At 48.0% G+C, this 22,139-nt stretch overlaps 1 protein-coding gene across 4 annotated transcripts in view; it reads right to left on the reverse strand.

Moving 5' to 3' along the window:
* KCNK10 (potassium two pore domain channel subfamily K member 10) overlaps nucleotides 1-22,139 on the reverse strand; it is a 387,448-nt gene that overhangs the window by 353,311 nt on the left and 11,998 nt on the right. Inside the window, exon 1 of one of the 4 annotated variants that reach the window (XM_069637941.1) lies at nucleotides 13,837-14,403. The exons of 2 other annotated variants lie outside the window; for them this stretch is intronic. In XM_069637941.1, coding sequence (XP_069494042.1) covers nucleotides 13,837-13,891 — 55 coding nt within the window. In that variant the 5' untranslated portion in view covers nucleotides 13,892-14,403. Of the gene's footprint in view, nucleotides 1-13,836; nucleotides 14,404-22,139 lie in introns of those variants that run through there. One more of the 4 variants, XM_069637944.1, reaches the window with a different exon arrangement.

Below are 22,139 nucleotides of genomic sequence, written 5' to 3' on the forward strand. Positions count from 1 at the left end.
ATCGAATTTTGTTGACCTTTTTTCCCCGTCAAATTAAATGAAATATATATATATATATATATATATGGGGCAGAGTACGCGTATAGATTAGGTTGAGGGGAAGTGGGAGGGTTGCAGGGGGTCTCCCCCGCATTTTAGAACAAAAAAAAGGTCAAATAAATTTGATCAAATGTGATTAGGTCAAATGTTTTAGGTCAAATAGACCCAAACCGATGGGGCGAGTCTGATGTTGACGGGGAGGAGGTTCCAGAGTCTTGGGGCTTAGACAGAGAAGGCCTGTCTTCTAGTTCTTTCCTTCCTGCACTGGTGGAGGTCAAGTCTGCACATGTTCTTTCTTCTGGAGGATCCTAGGCCTCTAGAGATGCTGGGTTTCTCAGCGAGGCAGCTCGGGGACTTCAGGGTGACAGCCTTGTAGATGATGCAGCAGGATTTGAAGATGATACAGGCTTGCAGTGGGTGCCAGTGCAGTTCGATGAGGGTCGGGGTGATGTGATAGAATTGGTGGAGTACTTTAATGAGACTTGCTGCAGCATGTAGGACACATACAGGAGACATTTCAGGGGTGCCAGGCTAGTCACCGGAAGGCCTTCCAAAGTGCATCAAGCAAATGCCCCTTTTGAGCCCCAGTGGCATTAGAGGAAGGGGTCTATGAGGAAGGGGTCTCTCTTTCCTCTCTGATCAAGAGTCTTCACTTGATGGAACACATATTTGTACTGCCAACGGCGTCAACAAGCAACCAACAGAATGATGATTCCAGCTCCATTTGCAGTAGAATACTTGCAGCAGGAACGTCAATTCCAGCACCTCCCTAGAGAAGTCACCCATCTGTTTTTCAGTCATTCCCAGGGTACATTGCTCTACTGGAGTCACTGCAGGCAGGGCAAAGCATGTAGGGAGAATCCAAGATGGAGGAAAGGTTCTTTCTTGTGCCAGAGGTCCCACGCTGCCTTAGCGCCAGCCATTCCTTTCCACCCTCAAGAACAAATTCTCTGTCTGAAATGATCTTCTCTTGCTTGGATCACCCTATGCTGCACAGGCTCTAAATGTTTGTTATGGTTCAGCCCAGTCTTCAGAAGCCTTACAATCACATGCAGAGTTCGCAATGGACTTCCTGGAACGAGCTGCAACCGTGTGTATCAGTTCTTAAGGAGGACCATGAATTCAGAAAAAGGTCCTTTCATCTTGTGCACTAACGAAGACAATGCAAGACTTATTTTGATTTAAACGGGTTTGGCTATAACTGTATTTTTTATCAACTCACAATCGGGAGGATAGGTCAGGGGCAATGCATTTGTCTTGGAAGCAAGACAACGCAGAGCAACACAAGTTCTAATCCCAGGCTCGCTCTTGCGCGATCTCAATGACACAAAGCCTAGTAAGATTGTTTGTCTTGTCCTCCCTGTGTCTCCCCCTCCTTGTATTGTCGCACCTAGAAATACTTGTGTACAGGCGTGTTATAAATGCTACATCATACCATAAAAGTACAATTTGTAATAATTATTAACAAACTCCTTAAGCGACAGAATTATGCTTTATATTTTGCAGTATCAAGCCTCTCACCTGTAAGGTGTTAGGGCAGTTCTGTATGGTTTGATTGACCATTGGAATTGCAATGAGTTTTTACACAAGGCCTTCTGAACTGGAACAAAAGCCCATTGCTGACAGTCAGATTGCTGGGGCTGCATGCGGACTCGTGCAGAAGGGATGTGACCAGGCAGTTTGGACTGGACTACCCCTTTTAGGGTGGGACCAAGCCTGATTTGCATATGGTCTTTCCCCTTCTGTAATGGCTTGGCAGGTGAAGAACGGTGGCCTGGAGGGTTGCCCAGAGCTGTGCCAGTGGCTATGATTGATTCAAAACCTTCCAGCCATCACGTTTTGGTATTGCTAGTAGCTCCACATAGTCAGTACATGCATTGGGTTAGGCTATGAAGGAGCTAAAATGTTTCTATCGAAGTGCCTCAAGTGGGAAGTAAAAGCGCAGTGGTGGGTGAGGTCCTGGGCTGGGGGATCAGATACAGAGACACCTGGAGGTGTTGGAGTGTATGGCAGGGTCTTTGAGCCGCGTTCAGCCAGATAAGAAAACGCATTATGACAAGCATTTTGAGAAATCGCTTAGAGGACCATTAGTAAATAGTGTGGTCTGGAGGGTTGCCCAGAGCTGTGCCAGTGGTTATGATTGATTCAAAACCTTCCAGCCATCACGTTTTGGTATTGCTAGAAGCTCCACATAGTTAGTGCATGCATTGGGTTAGGCTATGAAGGAGCTAAAATGTTTCTATCGAAGTGCCTCAAGTGGGAAGTAAAAGCGCAGTGGTGGGTGAGGTCCTGGGCTGGGGGATCAGATACAGAGACACCTGAAGGTGTTGGAGTGTATGGCAGGGTCTTTGAGCCGCATTCAGCCAGATTGGAAAATGCATTATGACAAGCATTTTGAGAAATCGCTTAGAGGGCCATTAGTAAATAGTGTGGTCTGGAGGGTTGCCCAGAGCTGTGCCAGTGGTTATGATTGATTCAAAACCTTCCAGCCATCACCTTTTGGTATTGCTAGAAGCTCCACATAGTTAGTGCATGCATTGGGTTAGGCTATGAAGGAGCTAAAATGTTTCTATCGAAGTGCCTCAAGTGGGAAGTAAAAGCGCAGTGGTGGGTGAGGTCCTGCGCTGGGGGATCAGATACAGAGACACCTGAAGGTGTTGGAGTGTATGGCAGAGTCTTTGAGCCGCATTCAGCCAGATTGGAAAACGCATTATGACAAGCATTTTGAGAAATCGCTTAGAGGACCATTAGTAAATAGTGTAAATGACAGATCAACAAATAAGAGAGAAAAGACGAAATGTTAATAGTGGGATGAGTAAAACTGAAAAACAAGGGTGCAGGAGAGGGCTAGAGATGGCGTAGGAGGACGCACCCTCTCCCCATTCACAGAAAAGAGAAACATAATATGTCAAAAGAAACTGTTATTTGAGCAATGTTTAGCCAAGTGGGCCTCTAGAGAGCAGCTACACCAAATAGGAGGTTTATGTTGCTCACGGTTAGATGGCTCTCAGATTAAGCACTCCCCTCTGACAAGGGAGGGAGCCTGGGCTTGACAAGCTTGAATCCCCAACCAGATCAACTCAGCGCTTCATCCTTCCAAGGTCAATAAATTGAGTGCCATTACGTTTGGCTAGGTATACCTTGAGCAGTTAGAAGTGGGCGGACTCCAGCATGGATCCAGTATAAACCAGTGCTCTTTAATCTTATTGGCCCTTTTCTGGAGGCCTTCTGAGCTGTTTTGAGCAAAGCGAAATGGTAACTGCCTTCCTTTCTAGAACTGACTGTAGGAAAATATATTTTTGTTTTGGTCAATTTGTGATCTAATATAGTGCTTCACACACAATTCGTCCCACTGTTAAGCCCTATAAAAAGTGACGCCTGAGGAAGGATAGATCAGGGGCAACACATTTGTCTTGGAAGCAAGACAACGCAGTGCAACACAGGTTCAAACCCCGATCCCGTGCTTAGAAACCACTTGCAGGTATTAAGCGCGTTATAATGGAATAACTTATAATTAAAAGGCACTTGGAAGAAAAAAAAAATGTTCAAAAATGGAAAAGTCCCCTTTTTCATGATTAATTAATATTTAGAAATGAGCTAGTAGAAATTAGCTGTGGGGGGAGGATGTGTGTGTGTAGCACTTTGTGGCAGATTCCTCCAGCTTCTAGCCGCTGTAACAACAGGTGTGATTATTACCCAATGTAATTGTACTCAATGTATCAATCTAAAAAGTATGAAGGACTCAGTCAGCACTGTAGACATGCGTTCCTGAGCCCAGCAGGCTAAAAATAGATGCCTAGGGCAAGCACTTGACGCGCTGAGCTATCTTGCTTGCAAACAAAACAGTCATGCTGTGTTGGCAAGACATTGATTTACATGCGTTGCTGAAGCTTTTGCAGGTTCATAGTAGTGTGACGGTTTTGCCTGGGTTTGAGACTCTGCCGGTGTCAAACACTGATGGTTCTGTTATTTTACGTTTCCCTTGTGAGTTATTTCCTAGCAGATTACGGAGACTGTGCTCAGCTATTCGCTTTTTTTCAGAGCTCTCAAGTTTTGTTATGAAGGCAAAAGATGTCCAGTCCTTTTTTTTCCCTTTGGATTTCTGGGACGTGTTTTTTTGTTTCCGATTTGAAATTTAGGAAAACTACAAGTATCAGAATTCCGAGCAATCAGGGGACTAGAGTGTCCTTCTCAAACATAGCCACAGTAAACTTCCCTGCAAAGCTTTTTTTGATTAAAGCTTCTTTTGAAGAATGCATATTAGAAGTGTTTCTCCGATGCCTCACATTAAGACAAGTCAACAGGAAAGTGGATTTCATTTTCTATGGGGTCCAGGTCACAGTTTTGACACATCCAGTCTCACAGCTGCCAGGTGATCCCATACCACGTGCGAGGCCTTGCAGTGATCCTGACTTTTTTGCTTTGCATGTTGGGACTTGTAGTCCTATGCTTCTAATGGGAAAAACAAAACCACAAGTTCCAGGATCCCGAGTGAAACGCCTGGGCTATCTCAGTGTGTCACGCTTAGTACGGGTCCCTTGTCAGCCATCAGTAGGGTGACCAGATTTCTAAAAAAAAAAAGAAACCCGGATGGGCCATCAAAATAGAATTAGGACTAAGGTAAATACACCTACGACTTTAGTCCTATTTCTATGTCGCTGGCCTGTTGCGGGGTGGGAGTATGCTAACATGCACACTTCTCTCGTTGGAGGAGAGCGCCAGCTGCGAAAGTACGAATGGAGGAGTGGTGTGGGAAATGGGGCTTTTGCGTGTCTGTGGATAAAAGTGTGAGTATGGTTTTCTTTAGGAGAAGAGTGCAGCAGGAGTTGGACTTGGTTTTGAAAGGTGTGAGGGTGAAGAGCGTGGAAGAGTTTCGGTACTTGGGGGTGATTTTGGGTAGGAAGTTGAACTGGAATTTGCAGGTGGATGGTGTGGTGGATAAGTGTAAACGTAGGTTGAATTTGTTGCGGGCGGTGTCTGGGAAAGAGTGGGGTGCGCAGCAGAAGTGTTTACAAATGTTGTATAAGGGGTTGATTTTGAGTGTGATGGATTTTGGATGTCAGGTGGCAGTGGGTTTCACGGCGAGTCAGAAGCTGCGGTTGGATAGGGTGCAGGCGAGGGCAGTGAGGGTATGTTCGGGTGTGATGAGGTCCTCTCCAGTGAATGCGGTTCAGGTGCTTGTGGGGGAGATGCCGTTGGGGTTGAGGAGGGATGAGTTGAATATGAGGTGGTGGGTGAAGTGCAGTGCGAAGAATGTGGCTCAACCGGTGCGTGAATGTTTGCTGTATAATTGGAGGTTTGACTATTATAGGGACCGGTGGAGGAGGAAGGGGGGCACTTTGGGGTATCACATGTGAGAGAAGGGGGTGCAGTGGGGTGTGGGCGAGTTGTTGGCTGTGACGGGTATGGATTTGGTGATATGGCCGATGTGGATGATGGGGTCTCTGAAGGTGTGTTTGGAGTTGGCGAATGTGGTGTCAAAGAAGTGGTGTTTGCGGGGTGAGATCAAGGCTTTGGGTCAGGCGTATGTGGCAGGGAAGGAAGGGTGTAAGGTGTTCACGGATGGTTCGAAGGATCCTGTGTCTGGGAGAGTTGTTTTTGGCGTTTTATCTGGAAAGCACTGGGGAGTTTAAATTGGGGCGACTGACGAATGACGTGTCGATTCGTACGGCTGAGTTGGTGGCGATTGCATTGGCGATTGATAGGGTGTGCGAGTTGGGGTTTGAGAAGGTGGTGGTGTTTTCGGATTCATTGAGTGGGTTGCAGGCGATTGTGGCATGGCATGGTGATAGGAAGGATGTGATTTTTGACATCAGGAGGAAGATTGATCGGTGTGTGCGTGGGGGGATGGATCTGGAGTTGGCGTGGGTCCCCAGTCCAGTCACAGTGGCATTTTGGGTAATGAGTTGGTGGATTTGGCGGCGGGTGCGGGGATGAGGAGAGGAGCGTTTGATGTGAGGATACCTTTGAGTGTGGATGAGGTGAATGCTGTGGTGGTGAAGCGGGTTATGGATGAGTGTCAGGAGAGGTGGGAGAGTGGGGTGAAGGGCAGGTGGATGTTTGGTGTTCGTGAGAAAGTGTCTGTGAAGGTGGATGCAGGGAAACTGGAATGGAGGAGGAGGGAGGCGGTGATGCTGAACCGGTTGAGGATAGGGCATGTTGGGCTGAATTACAGTCTGTTTTGAGTGGGGAAGCGTGAGTCGAGGGACTGTGCCTTGTGTGGGGTGCCTGAGACTGTGGGACATTTTTTGCTTGCGTGTGAGAGGCATGTTGAGGAGAGAGAGTTGATGAGGGTTCGGTTGTCTGCGCTGGGAGTGGCTGAACTGAGTGGGAAGGCTTTGCTGGGAGGAGTCGGGGTGAGAGGCAGGGAGAGGAGCAGTGTGCTGCTGGATTTTGTGGGGCAGACGGGGCGGTGGAAGGAGTTATGAGAATGTGAGGGGTGTGTGTAAGATTGGTGGGGTAGGTGCACATCATCCTTTTGGATGGGGAAGCGCCTGCGTGGGTCCGCCCACGCATTCGATAATAAGAAAGAAAGAAAGAAAGAAAGAAAGAAAGAAAGAAAGAAAGAAAGAAAGAAAGAAAGAAAGAAAGAAAGAAAGAAAGAAAGAAAGAAAGAAAGAAAGAAAGAAAGAAAGAAAGAAAGAAAGAAAGAAAGAAAGAAAGCGCCGGGGAGGGAAGGGGCAGGAAATGGGGGCGTGAAAAGCATTTCACGCCCCCATTCACGCAAAAAGATTTGCGCCGGGACCCAATTCCGGGATTTTGAAATCGATTCCAGGCAAAAAAAGGGACCATATCGGAAACCCCGGACAGGGTTTATGAAATAAATGGACGTCTGGTGATTTCCCCGGACTGTCCCAGGAAAACCCAGACGTCTGGTCAACCTAGCTATAAGGTCTGGACCGACCTACGTTCTAGGTCCTGACTGTGTCAGGTTGTCATCCAGTGTCTTTGTCCAGGCCCTTGTTCGGCCATTAGCTTTGTGTGTTTGTGCTTCTTTGTTTTGAAGAGGTATCATGGTAACTAATGATGTGGCCCTCCGGGTGCTTGAGACTACAACTCCCATGATCCTTCACATTTGAATGTGCTGGCTAGGGAGCATGGGAGTTGATGTCAAAAACATCTAGAGGACAACAGAAGGAGTGCAATTCACGTTGCAGTGTGATTGTGTCCGGAAGCACTGGCTTGTTATGCAAAGACAATTTGCTGGAGCTAAAGGCTCGCATTTGGGCTAATTTCCATACCCACAATGCTGCGCTTTTGGGGCTCTGAACTGGAGGTGAACTTCCAGTGATGGCTACTCCCTAGTGCGGGGGCAGGTGTGATTTTGAAACAAATTGCTTTGTGTGTCTGTCTGTGTGTGTGTTTTGTCACAGTCCCCCTGACTCAACCACACTTACCACTATTTAGGCAGTACGTTCGAGCTGGGGGGGCATTACCGCTTCAGGCAATGCCTTTGACCCATTATTACAAGCATGAGCGAAGCAAGGGCCTTAACGCAGGCCTCCAGGGCATTACTTGAAGCAATAATGCCCCCACCCAGTGAAGGGCTTATTGCTGTTAGTACCCCGGATGGTTGGACCGGGTACTAATAGATTCTTTTGGGACATTGTGAAACGCTGTTATCATTTCACAACTGAAAAAAAATAGATAAACAAGATTGCTGCCGTGGAACGGGAGAAGGGACTATACATACCCGGCGCCCGCGAGGGACCAGGCAGTACAAGGTAAGTGGGGCAGAGATGGGAGGGGGGAAATACATGTGTAAATATAGGCATACATGTGGCATGGAATTGGATGAGAAGTTGAATTGAGTAGTTACAAGCTCATGTAATGCCTGAAATTGTGGAAGGAAGTCACTGCATTTTTTAAGTTATAATGCTTCCTTGCTGTAGGCTTTAGGGGAGGGAAGGAAGGAAGGAAGGAAGGGAGGGAGTGAGGGAGGGAGGGAGGGAGGGAAGGCCCGACTGGGGGGTAGACATACAGAGGGATGGATGGTTAGACAGGCAAATTGAGGGAAAGAATGGATGGGTGGAACAAATGGATGGATGGATGGATGGATGGATGGATGGATGGATGGATGGATGGATGGATGGATGGATGGATGGATGGATGGATGGATGGATGGATGGATGGATGGATGGATGGATGGATGGATCGAACGAACAATGGATGTATGGAATGATGAATGGATGGATGGATGGATGGATGGATGGATGGATGGATGGAACGAACGAACAATGGATGTATGGAATGATGAATGGATGGATAGAACGAACAAAGGATGGATGGATGGATGGATGGATGGATGGATGGATGGATGGATGGAACTAACAAACGAAGGATGGATGGATGGATGCATCAATGGATGGAACGATGGATGGACGGACGGACGGACAAATTAAGAATATTTATAGAGCAGCACCGTGAAATGAAACTCCTGGAGGCACTTTCTGCCTGAAGAAGTTCGATGGGTGGGCATAGAGATATAAGAGGAACCCCAATTTGTCGAGGGAAAGGCGGAGAGCATATAGAGCCCAAGGTTTGTCCAGGGGACATTTATATCAGCCAACTGAAGGTATCTATTTCTGTTTCTGCAACCAATCAAATAAAAGTACATTGTGAAAACCTCTGTCTTCCCAGGAAGAGCCCATCATGTCATTAAATAGTGCCGCACTGCCCTTTTCAATGCGCTCTCCGCATCACCATTGCCGGATTTTCTAATGGGCACATTATGCATGTACGGAGTGGGCTCTGATGTTGGGAGGGGCCCTGTAGGGTCCAGCCCCTAAAGAACAAAAAGATGATATTGGGTTCTTCTATTGCGCTTCATGCCGGAGTCCAGCCTCTAAGCGCGGGACCAGGTTTTGCTCGCCGTTGTCTTCCTCCCAAGAGAAGCACCTTGCCCAAAGCCCTTCACTCCCTTTATGATGGGTTAATTATAACCCGCTTAATACCCAGAGCTTTCTCAGCGTGGACCCGGGGATCGAACCTGCGCTGCTCCGTGTCGTCTTGTTTCCAAGGCGAGCACGTTGCCCCTGAGCTATCCCCCCCCGAGTTGACTTGCATAGCTGGAATAACTGCGCAGCCTGCAGCCCGCACATTCCACCCTTCGTTATGAAGAGCCTGTGCAGGGGGCAGTGCGGCAGCTGTGGTGGCCATCAAGAAATGACTGCCCCTGTGGCAGAAAAGGGGCGCGCAATGCCAATGTGAGATATTTTGAGGAAGACGTAGTGGGAAGGGCGGACTACAAAGCAGCTCTACGCAAAAGTAGAGGACAAATCCTATTTTCTACATAAAAAGTGCCACAATATATAATACATATATATATATATATATATATATATACATATATATATATATATATATATATATATATATTTATTTTATTTGTTTTGTTTTTTTGCGTGACCCCGTAGTTTAAAATAGAAAATGCAAACTACACGGTGGACCATTAATATCTGGTGCCTAGAGGCCGCAGGGAGTCTTAATCAAGCGCTGTATGAGGCAGGTGATGCGCAGAGCACAGGTGCCAAGAGCATGACCTCTGTGAAGGAGACATACCTTCACGCGCAAGGGTGTGGTCGGCTGAGAAGGGGTGCATCGCTCAGTCCCCAAAGTCAGCTCCGGAGGTCAGGGTGTTGCGAAGAGGAACATTAGGGAGGGGGCCATGGTTTTATTTTCAGAATATTCCTTATGTCTCCAGTTTTCAGAATCGGGTGAGCTGCCGATCCTGGCGTTTCTCTGTCTTCTGTGGGAGTGATTCAGTTCCAGTTTATAAGCATCAAAAAGCACACAGCAGAGGGCACATTTTTCAGGGCATATTGAGTCTAGGGTAGCCCCGCACAGTTGAGTTTGCACGCTGTAGCCGGGGTTCGCTTTGGCAACATTTTCTTGGCTACCAAAATTCTTTCCCCAAATATTCTAGGAGGGGTATAATTATATATAATTACCTGCATTCGTAGAATATTTGGGGGATGTGTTTGATAGCTTGGAGGGTGCATCAAAAATGCATTTAAAAAAGAAGTCACCAACCTGGTGACTTTTTTCATGGCAACATTATTACCTGATACCGTGGCAGGCAGGGGTGTTGCTAGGTCTGGAAAAAATCCGGGGCTACACTAATGTCGGGACTGTCGGGACTGGGGGCTAGCTAGCCTTTTGGAGGTAGCTCCTGAGCTTCAATCCGGGGCTACAACCCGAAGACCCGGGGTATGGCCCCCTCGAGTCCCCGCTAGCAACGCCTCGGGTGGCAGGGGACCCCTCCGCGGAGTCTGTGAGGTGGAGGCGGTGGAACCCGAGTATGTAACACACCCCAAGGGCAACATACCTGCACAGAGGCGAATTGCTTGATGGGTGTTGATTATTCACAGTGCTTGCCCCGCTTAAGAACAGCGGGTGAAGTTGACCAGGTTGGTGTCGAAATCCATAATTCACAGGTATGATGTCATCCCTGCGAATTATGGAAAACAGCTCATCCGCACGAGATCAACTCTGCTGCATGTGGGTTTGGAGAGCCAAACACCAAATCTGTGTATGCAAGGGGCCCCTGATGGCGCCCCTTCTGGTGGCCTCGCTGCATGTGGCTTTGAAAGAAAACGAAGGGGGGTCATTAGTTGGGGGCGGGGCAGATGCGAAATCTCTGGTGTTGACAGTGCATATTGGAAGCACACAGGTCCTGTGGGCCAGTCTTCTTTCTATGGGTTTGGGGGCAATGCTTGGGAGTATGCTATCCATAGGAAAGAGGCCAAGATCTGATAGACTACAGCGCTTTGAATGTGTGTGAGTCAGGAGAGGCACTCGATCAGCGCGACTTGCTCTCGGTATAGCCCATGCAAGGGTGCCGAGTATGCAGGTGCTCGGGGCCCTTGGGCCCCTTCCTACCTCCCGGGGAAGGGCCACAGGCGCGAAAGTGTCCACACTCACAATGGGGCGTCCTTCATTACACCACCCCCTTGAACAAAGGCGTAAACATGAAGAAAACCGGCCGCCGCCACAATAATCAATAATGGAGTCTTGTGATTGATCATCTGACGGGCATTTGAGAGGTAGGCCATCCCAGTCGCCCTCCCTGTCCCGGCGGTGCTCTCCCCCGAGCCCCCAGCCCCCACTGGGCGATTCTCTAGCACGCACTCGCGTGCGGTGCAGCACACACGGGGCAGCCGTGCAGGATGTGAATTCCGTGGCACGCAGTACTGCGGCGGCGTCGAACAAAACAAACACCCCGACGTCCTCCCGCAAAGATCCTAGAAAACCAATCCACTGGGGAAGGCGCTCAATTATGCGGGCGCGGAGCGCTGCCCCGCTCCGCGCAAGGGGGGGAGGGGCGGTGGCCTCCGGCGCCCCACGGCAGAGACGCAGACAGAGAAAGGGATGATATATATATATATATATATATATATATATACGGGCAGATCAAGCTGGGCGATCATAGAAGCTGGCCTTAAAGCGCTTCGCAACAGGGGGACTCTGTCAGGGAGGGCTACCCAAAAAACCTGATTTTAGAAAAAAAAACATGACAGGTGTATGTGTATGATGTGATATGATATGGCATTTATAACGCGCCTATACACAAGTGTTTCAAGGCGTGACAAGCGTTGTAGAGCAAACGTTCACCCCGCCAAACCCCGCCACCGCCCCCCCCCCCCCCGCCACACACACACGGGTTTCTTGGCACTAGAGAGATCCCTGCCCCCCCCCAACTGAAGGGTGTCGTTATTATTGTTACACCTATATGCTATACCTCTAAGCTGCGCCTATAGGAAGACACGCCTGGCACTGTGCACAAGGCTCGGTGTGGCCTGAAAGCAGGATTTATTTTCGGGCTGTCTGGCACCGACCTAGCGCGGACCACCGGGTACCTACAAGCGCCACACGGAGCTGTGAGCGCCACTGTTTATGCAGCATCGCTGTGGGGTATTGAAATGCCAAGTTCAGCCCCTGGTGATGTGCCCCTCCCTGAGAAGAAGGCATGTGTCTCTCGGGGCAGTGGGCTAAGACGTCGCCACCCGGGCGCAACACGCACACAGCAGCCCCGGCAGGCGCTCTCAGACACAACAAGGCAGCCACTGGGGAGGAGCACGTGCCTGGTCAGACACCTCGCTCGGCGTGCGCAGCTGGCAAGGCCTGGGGCGGGCCCGGGGCGTGGTGAAGATGCACTGATCGTCCGAGCAAAGACCCCCCCCCCGCCCCCCCCCCAGCAAGCATTCTCAGACACAACCAGGGACGCACTGTGTCGTGTGTTTATGTGGTCAGACATCACAGATGAGCCTAGCTGAGCTATCCAGCTAAAAGAGGAGACAGGTGCAGGAAACAGGGCGTGGTGAACAGCTACGCCCTCAGCGGGGACCTCTGACCAACAGGGCAAACGACAGCCCCCTCCTCTTCTAGCCGAAAGGCATCCTCAGACACAACAAGGGGAGCACTGTGTCTTGAGTAACCGGAAGGTCCGCACCCGACCTTGACGGTCAGACATCAGGAACAACGTGCGCTCCTGGCAGGGTGTGTGCGCTAATGGAGCAGCCAGGACACAAAGGCAGTCTTGGCAGGTCTATGATCGCACGAGAAACACAGACACACAGACTGCCAGTCTGTGACACAACCAGGGCAATCAGTATGCGAAGAGCCTGCGGTATGACCTCCATGGTCAGACATCAGGCTCAGCGTGCGCACCTGGCAAATGAGTGAGGCACAAACATCTTATCAAACATATCCCCCGCCCCCCCCACCCGCCTTTCCACAAGCACGCGGGAAATCTCAGACAGAGCAAAGGGCAGCAGTGTGCAATTTTTAGGTGTAGGTGTCTGCAGTGACCTCCCTGGTCAGACATCAGGCTCAGCGTGCGCACCTGTCAAATGAGTGAGGCACAAACATCTTATCAAACATACCCCCTCCCCCCACCTGCAGGCAGGAAATCTCAGACAGAGCTAAGGGCACCAGTGTGCAGTTTTTAGGTGAAGGTGTCTGCAGTGAACTCCCTGGTCAGACATCAGGCTCAGCGTGCGCACCTGTCAAATGAGTGAGGCACACACATCTTATCAAACATACCCCTCCCCCCACTTGCAGCAGTGTGCAGTTTTTAGGTGAAGATGTCTGCAGTAACCTCCCTGGTCAGACACCAGGCTCAGGTGGCGCACCTGACAAACGAGTGAGGCACAAATATCTTATCAAACATATCCCCCGCCCTCGAACCCGCCTGTCCACCCGCAAGCGGGACATATCAGACACAGCTAAGGGCAGCATTGTGCAGTTAGTAGGTGAAGAGTCTGCAGTGACCTCCCTGGTCAGACATCAGGCTCAGCTTTCGCACCTGGCAAAGGAGTGAGCCACACGCCTCTTATCAAACATAGCCCCCCCCCCCCCCCACACGTTCCACCCACCAACAGGAAATAACAGACACAACAAGGGGAACCAGTGTGCAGTGAGTTATCGGAGTGTCTGTAATGAATACCGAGTATGGTCAGACATCCGACTCAAGATGCTCTTCTAGCAGGACTAGTACGCGGTACAGCAATCATGCGACACCTTTGACCACTGCGATCAAAACAGGCATTCTCCGAGTCAAGATGAGCAGCCACCGTGTAGTGAGGGGCCTGCAGTGACCGGCGTGGTCAGACATCGGACTGAGCGCACACCACTGGCTGGAAAAGCCCCAGGTTGGTGAGCAGGTGGATGGTCCAGGGCAGGAGGTCACCTGCTACACCTTGCGCTGCGCAGATCTCAAACCCAGCGCCCCATCCAGCTGGACTAAGGGAGACACTTGCCCCCCCCCAGACATCCCACCTCCCGGAGCAGACCCACCTTGAGCCGGGTCCCAGTTGACCTGTTTCCGCTGGTTCTCCAGAGGGAACTTCATCCTTCCTCTTGGCGCGTGGGAAATAGAGGTAAGGTAGCCCAAAAAACGCAACCTTGACCTTCTCGGCTCTGCAGTCCAACATGAATCGGGGAGGGGGCGTGAGGGGGCTGCTGCTACTGCGTGGGGGCCGGGCGGGGCGCTCAGAGGCGGGGATTAAGCCCCTCGCAATTGAGGGAAGCGCTCTGGGGTCCGTGGGGGAGATCCCGAGGCGTGCCTGGCGTGGATGCCGCGCCGAGGTCTGGCGGAGTCTGGACCACTGCAGTGTGTGCAATGCGAGGAGTGCTGCAAACGCGTCAGCCTCTGCGGAGCCAGAGGGGGGAAGCCTGCCCGCCGCCTCACCAGCTCCCGTGCTGCCCAAAACAAACGCCCAGCAGGCAGGCACCACCAGGAGAATGACAATTAGGCTGTGGGGGCTCGGGGGGTCAGGAGGGGCGGCCCCTGCTGCCTGGAAGTGATGCCGCCACCACCACCGACACGCCACTGCAGTGCCGCTGATCAGCGGAGCGTGGCGCGCCTCCCCCTGCGCTGCGAACCCTCGCTCCGCTGCACGCGGTGCTGTGCGGTGTGTGTGTGTGCGTGTGTTTGGGGCAAGGTGTGTGTGTGGGCGGGTTTTTCCCCAGACTGAGGGGAACGAAGCGAGACTTTCCCTGCGCGAGACCCTGGTGAGGTCAGAGCTTTCCTTCGGCATGCCCCCATCCCCCCTCACTCACGGGCGGGGGGGGAGGGGAGGTAGCTCCCCAGACCAGCTATCACACTACCACACAGACACCCACAGACCTTAATCAATGTGTTTAATTTATTTGTATTTCTACATCCGGTATCAATGTTCGGTTCATAGTGGCGACACACCCAGCCCCCCAATACAACGAATACAGGTCCCCTCCCGATGCCTGACAGTGACACCCCATAATCCGGGAAGCGCTACGGCATTTACAGTTCAGGTATCCGATACCCCCAACCATTGATCAGTTTCTATTGGAGATGTGTCAGGCCACTCCCACCGCCACATTCCCAGCGAGACATGACACACGCTCGGGATCTCATCGCTAGCCCTGGATCCTATCGAAATTACACACCTTTTTAGGAGAAATAAAAAAAAAAAAATCTACGGGTGTGAATAACTGCCTGGAAAGGACCATGAAGTCAACTACCGATGAAGACTCACCTAGCAAATTAGCAGAAACATATGGGACTTACATTAAATCATTGTTAGACAGGGCTGCCCCAGTTAAAGCTAAGATTATAAGAGACCCTCCTAACCACCAGGATTGGTTTACTACAGAATGAACTGTTCTTAAACAAACCAAAAGACGGGCTGAACAAACCGGGGAGAGAAATACAAATTGCGGACAATAAAAGGGCTTGGAAGTTGATCGGCAAAGAATGTAAATATTAAATGAATGAGAAAGAAAAGTTTTTATAATGCGCAAATCAACAATACGGACAATGATACAAGAACACTTTTTGATATTTTCAGGAAATGGGAAAAACCCAGTGCTCTAGAACGACTGGTTGCGCCGAACAAGGATGACTCTACCAGAGTTCATCAGGCATAAACGGATCAAATCATGCCAGCACGAAACAGAATGAGTCCAGGAATGAATATAGAAGAATCTTTTGTAGGAGTGAATATAGGAAGAAGTGAGGGGAATGAGAATAATCAAGAGCTTTTCGAGTTTGAATCTACATCCACTATAGAAATGGAGAAGATACTACAGAAATAGAGAAGATACTAAAGAAATAGAGAAGACACTACAGAAATAGAGAAGATACTAAAGAAATAGAGAAGATACTACAGAAATAGAGAAGATACTACAGAAATAGAGAAGATACTAAAGAAATAGAGAACATACTAAAGAAATAGAGGACATACTACAGAAATAGAGAAGATACTAAAAAAATAGAGAAGATACTACAGAAATAGAGAAGATACTACAGAAATAGAGAAGATAATACAGAAATAGAGAAGATACTAAAGAAATAGAGATGATAGTAAAGAAATATGCGCCGAACTTCCTGCCCAGGTGACATATTGCCAGCCAAAATAATTCTGGAGAATATAAAACTCTTTGCTTCATTTCTCTGTAGATTTGGCAACACCTCTTTTTCTCACAGATCAGTTCCTACAGCAATCACAGAGGTGGTGGTGACCCCGCTAATAGAAAAAACAGGATTGGATCCAAAAGAGGCATCCAACTTAAGACCCATTACGAACACCCCCTTCTTACCGCCCGATTTCAATTTTAGACTCGGACAGTAAAAACTTCACAAATCTAATACTAGAACAGCTAAAAACTTGGGCGGGTAACAATTCTCTGATTCCACCCACTGAAATTGGTTTCCGTAAATCACATAGCACTAACTTAAATGGTTTTCTTTTAAGCAGTCTACAGGAACTTGTTCACCGGGGAAAGTATACCGTCATTCACATTGTGGTGTTGGACCTCTCAAATGCCTTTAACACGTTTCTAAGAACCAACCTGTGGGAAATGCTAAGACGGTGCGGCGTGCCTGGAGGGCTGTTAAATCTAATAGAGAAGCTACTTGAGGGCTCCAATGAGAGAGTTCGATTGAATCAGGAAGGTTCCCTAAGAGAGAAGATAACTACTGCCAATGGCTTACAGCAGGGATGCATTTTGGCACCCTGCCTCTTTAACTTATATACAGCAGACGTTGGTAAGAAGCTAGAAGCAGTATCATTTGCTCCACCAAGAATAAGGAACCTCGGAGTTTGTTGGATGGCTTATGCCGTCAATTTTTGTTTTAATAGATCATACCCAAACTGGCTGGCGGAGGCTCTTGAAGGCATTCAAGGTTTTTGCCAGAGAAAACAACTTAAATATTAAGCCCAAAAAAAGCAGATACTGTCCCTGGTTAAAGAAAAACGTCAGACTCAGTTGCACTGCTCAATTAATGGCATCGCTCTCATTGGGGTCTCTTCAATTACGTACCATGACTTTTCTTTCATAAGTTCTGAAACAGTTGTTTATAGGCGCGTTATAAATGCCATATCACATCATATAATTCTCCTGATAGATTGCATCTTGAGAAACTCTTGAGAACGAAAGCAGATTTTTACATCCCTCAAATCAGACGTATTAAGAGCAAATACTGTAGATTATCACTGGTACCTATTCGCTTTTACGAAGGTAAAATTAGCCCTAAATTGCTTTATGGGATAGATCTTCTTGGTGATTGGGCACTTGAGCACCTTATAGAGGGTGTCATTTGGCGGAAGGTTTTGGGTATTTCAAACTCAGTCCCTTTGGCGGCAATTCAACATGAATTTGGCCTCATCTCGCTAAAAGCGAAGAGATGAAGACATTAGTGCCCACCCTTAAGGATTTCACCAAACGTGGCGAAACACTATTTGGTCAAATACATTTTACAAGGGAGGATCTGGTCAGGGGCCCAGTCAGGGCTAAAAATAAACAGTTTGATGTTGACTGGAGCAGTAACATGGAAAACATGCATGGGTATGTACCCCTAAGGCAGCTCATGGATTGATTGATTGATTGATTGATTGTTTATTTATATAGCACCTATACACAATGTGTTTCAAAGCGCTTCAAGGAGGGAGGGAACATAGGAAAATACAGTTACATTCAGTTAAAGTCCTTGAAACAATACAGAATGTGAAAAATAACTATCGTAATAGGCCTGTCGACATTTCTGATAGTGCAAGTGCATAGAACAAGTAAGGCAAGAGGAAATGGAAAAGAAGGAGAACAAAGCAAGCAGTAACATTACTATGTTTGACGATAATTGATGTAGTGCAGGTGGTAAACAAGAGGAGGGGTGGGAGGGGGACGGGGGATATGAGAGGGGAGAAGGAGATGAACAAGGCACGCTACTGTACAAATTTGTCAGTGACAAATTTAAAAAGCAGGGGTGGGGGGAGGAGGGAGAAAACAAGGAGAGGAGGAGGGGAGACAGACAAGCTGCTATCAAAGGTCCAGGGAACAGATGATAAGAGCAGGGGCATTGCTAGGGGGGGGCTAAGGAGGCTATAGCCCCTGATCTGTTGGTTGTAGCCCCAGATAGAATCTCAGGAGCTACAGCCAAAAGACTAGCTAGCCCCCAGTCCCAACAGTTTCAACATCAGCTTAGCCCCGGGTCTTTTCCAGACCTAGCAACTCCCCTGGTTAAGAGTAAGTGCTAAAAGGTCACAGAAGTAGAGGGACACTGCCCCCCTACGTTATCAAGTTCCCCAGTAACAAAATCAGAGGGGACTCCATTAGATTTCGTTGGAATCTATTACTAAGGAGGTCATGGTCAGAAGGAAAATTGTTGACCGAGACAATGCACAATGCAGATTCTGTCATAGGAGGGAAGGGCTGGTGGAAACATTCGAACATTTAATAGTTGAATGCCCAAATTTGAGATCCATGAAGTATTTGCATTTCAAGAATTTCATTGATACCTGTAGGGATATTGATTGTGAATTCTTTTGGAGAAAATGTATCTCTGGCCAACAGACGAATTTAGTGGTCTCAGTAATTAACTTTTTGTATTGTTTGAATTTGATTGAATATGCACTTAGGAAGGATGTATAACAAAAGAATGGGACGTAACAATGATTAGATGTACGTCTTCTTCTTTTACTCCTTGTATCCATTCTGTCTCTCTTTTTTACTTTTCTTAGTGTTAGTTACTTGTATACGTTTGAATGTTATTTAAAAAAAAAATACTTTGTGATTGTGATTTTAAGAATTGTATATTTTTGGTAGTTTGATTGTTCCTTTATTTCATTGTTATAGTTGAATTCGTTTTAACCAATAAACAATACAAAAAATAAAATTCAAGAATACAAATGACATGGAAATTGCTCAAAAAAGAATATAAATATAAAATTAATGAGAAAGAAAAGTTTCTATAATGAGCAAATCAACAATGTGGAAAATTTACAAGAACATTTTTTGATATTTTCAGGAAATGAGAAAAACCCAGTGCTCTTGAACAACTTTTTGTGCCCGAAAAGGATGGCTGTGCCAGAGGTCATCGGGCATTTGCTGATAAAATCCCACCAGCACAAAACTGAACTATTCAAATTATTAATATAGACTAACCTATTGTAGAAGTAGATACAGGAAGAAATTAGGGGAATGAGAATAATCAAGAGCTTTTCGAGTTTGAATCTACATCTACTATAGAAATAGAAAAGATACTAAAGAAATAGAGAAGATACCAACGAAATAGAGAAGATACTATAGAAATAGAAAAGATACTATAGAAATAGAGATGATACTAAAGAAATATGCGCCCAACTTCCTGCCCAGGTGACATCTTGCCATCCAAAATTATTCTGGAGAATATAAAACTCTTTGCTCCATTTCTCAGGAGATTTGTAATCACCTCTTTTTCTCACAGATCAGTTCCTACAGCAATCACATAGGTGGTGGTGACTCCTCCAATAGAAAAAAACAGGGTTGGATCCGAAAGAGGTATCCAACTTAAGACCCATTATGAACACCCCCTTCTTACTCAATATAGCTGACAAAATTGCTGCTATGCAATTACAAAAGTATTTATAAATATCACAATCGCTGCATACGAATGTCATCCGCCGACGCTCTTGGCGCCTGCTTCCGCGCTTGCGGCTCCTCGGCAGGAGGCGGAGCTGACATTCCGCCACATTCCTTCCCGTGCATAGATTGCGGTCTAGAAGTTATTCAACATGGCGACCGCTGGGAGGTACTTAGCTACGCTTCCCTCAGAGGTCGTCGCGTTGCAACCCCCTTGCTGTGCGTTTTCACTCTCTTTGGGTTTATGCGCTAGTTTTCTCTCTCTCCACGGCCTTTTCTGCCCGTGCCTTTGGTTTCTGGCTCGCCCTGCTCGCGGGCCATCTTCTCTCTTCCTTCCCTCCTTCGCTATCTTACTTTTCTCCCGCTGCTGCTCACCTTTCTCCCTCCACTGGCTGGCCGCGGGCGCCCGTCTGTTTTCTCGGCAGCCTCTCTCTCCTGCCGGCAGTATATTCCTTCTCTGCTCTTCACTCAGCTCTGCTTTCCGTCTCATGTGGACGGTGTGTACTTGAGGGTGCTTCCAGCGGCATTACATTCCTACGGTCCCATTCCGCTCACGCACCTGCTGCAGCCTGCTTCTGCCAACTTACTTACTCTCAAGAACTCTGCCAGTATCAAGCTCATCGACTTCTGTCAGTGCAAAACGGCAATCCAACGCGCCGGAAGGGTTTTTTCCGCCGGTTACAGCTTTTTCCCTTCTGCACGGTCTGATCGCGGGAAGGGGGCCCCAGGACTGCTGTTTACCAGCATTCACTGTGGCTTCCTCCCGAGACAGGCATTACACACACAAGAAGGAAAAGGATTACCTGTCTCATCGACAGCTACATCTGGAGGACTTAGAATCAGGTGAGGAGAGTGGGGAGGAAAGTGGGTTGGAAGATATTATAGAAGAGGACAGATTGCAACGCCAGCCAGTAAAGATGTCAGCCGAAGAGCAGATTCAAGAATTATGGAAAGCAATCCAAAGCATGTCCCAAGAGCTCCAAACCGTAAAAGCAGAGAATGTTGTTCTTAAACAATTGATTTCGACACGTGAACCTCCATCACCAGAAATACCTGTTATGGCACTTTCTGCAGGAAAGTTTAATGGTACTCTTAAGAAGGTCAAGGAGTTCTTGGAAGCTTGCATTGTGTATTTCACCTTCAGGCCCCGTTTGTTTGCCACTGACCAAATGAAGATCGGGTTCATGATCTCTAACATGACCTGCAATGCTCTGACATGGGTCACTCCGCTGGTTACCAGTGCCAACCCGATACTACAGGATTTTTCAGGATTCCAAACCTTATTAAAACAAACCTTTGAAAGGCCTGAACTGACACATACCGCCTGTGAAGACCTGTTGGATATCCGCCAAGGATCTCCTGAAGTTCTGACGTACATATCAGAGTTCAAGACATTGGCGGCAAGGGCCGGATGGTTGGAGCAAGCCCAATACGCCATTTTCCGGCGAGGCCTCAAAGAGGAAATAAAGGATGAACTCGCCAGAGCTACCCGACCACCATCTTTCTCAGACTTATTGTCCGCTGCTTTGCAAATTGAATATCGCCTACAGGAACGACGTTCAGAACGTCGTAGACATCGAGCGACGGTCTATCTCGCTGAACCTGCCTCCTCCTCTTCTACTCCCTCTTCCTCTTCCCACCTTCCTGAAGAACCCATGCAGATTGGAGCCACGAGGGGACCTTTGTCTTCACCTGAAAGAACGAGAAGAAAAGAGAAGGGACTATGTGCCTATTATGGTTTGGATCAACACCTTCTCAAAGAATGCTCCGAAATTCCTCAGAAAAGGCAGGTAAACGGACTCCCTCGGCGCCAGTAGTGACCTGATTCTGAGGGGCTTCTGTTACGACTTGCAGTCCCTATGTTTCTCTCTCAATATCGGCTCCAGTATCCAGGAAGACTCTAGACTCATGGTCCTCCCTATACTCATCAACGGCTATGGAAGGTCAGTTGAGTGCCTTGCACCCTTGGATTGTGGTGCGGCAGGGAACTTCGTGGATACCCTATGGATCAAACAGGTGGGCCTCCGTAGACTACCTCGCATGGAAGATCAAAAAGTGGAGGGAGTGGACGGTTCTCCCCTCTCTTCAGGACCCATTACTCACACTACTGAGGAACCTCCACACTCCGAGATTATCAAGTTTGACATAATACGAGCTGCCCATTTCCCGGTTATTCTCGGTATCACGTGGCTGAGGAAGCATAATCTGTACATTAACTGGGCGGATAATCAATTAAACTTCTGCTCCTCATACTGCAAACTCCATTGTTTTTCCAACAGAAGTGATTTCCAGATTATGACAGTGTTGGCCAAGGAGCAGACCGGTGCATGCTTTACCAATGTACTGCTCTCCCTTCCAGGAAGTGTTCATTGAAAGAAAGCCAACAACCTTGCCTCCTCATAGGCCGGAGGATTGCACCATTGACTTAGAACCTAACGACGTTTGGGAGGATGTTTTCCCTAACGCAAACTGAAAAACAAGTTTTGCGGGACTATCTTGATGTCAATATGCAGAATGGGCTTATACAACCTTCTAAGTCCCCAGCTGGAGTTTCTTTGTTTTTCATAAAGAAAAGATATTCAACTGAACTGCGTCCTGTATAGACTACCGAGGCCTCAACAAGGTGACAATCCGGGACCGATACCCCATGCCATTAATACACAAGATAATTGAAGCAGTTCAAGGAGCACGCTTATTCACTAAGCTGAATCGGAGAAATGCGT

This window comes from Ambystoma mexicanum, chromosome 14, assembly GCF_040938575.1.
Source record: "Ambystoma mexicanum isolate Mex_15411 chromosome 14, UKY_AmexF1_1, whole genome shotgun sequence".
NCBI lineage: Eukaryota > Metazoa > Chordata > Amphibia > Caudata > Ambystomatidae > Ambystoma > Ambystoma mexicanum.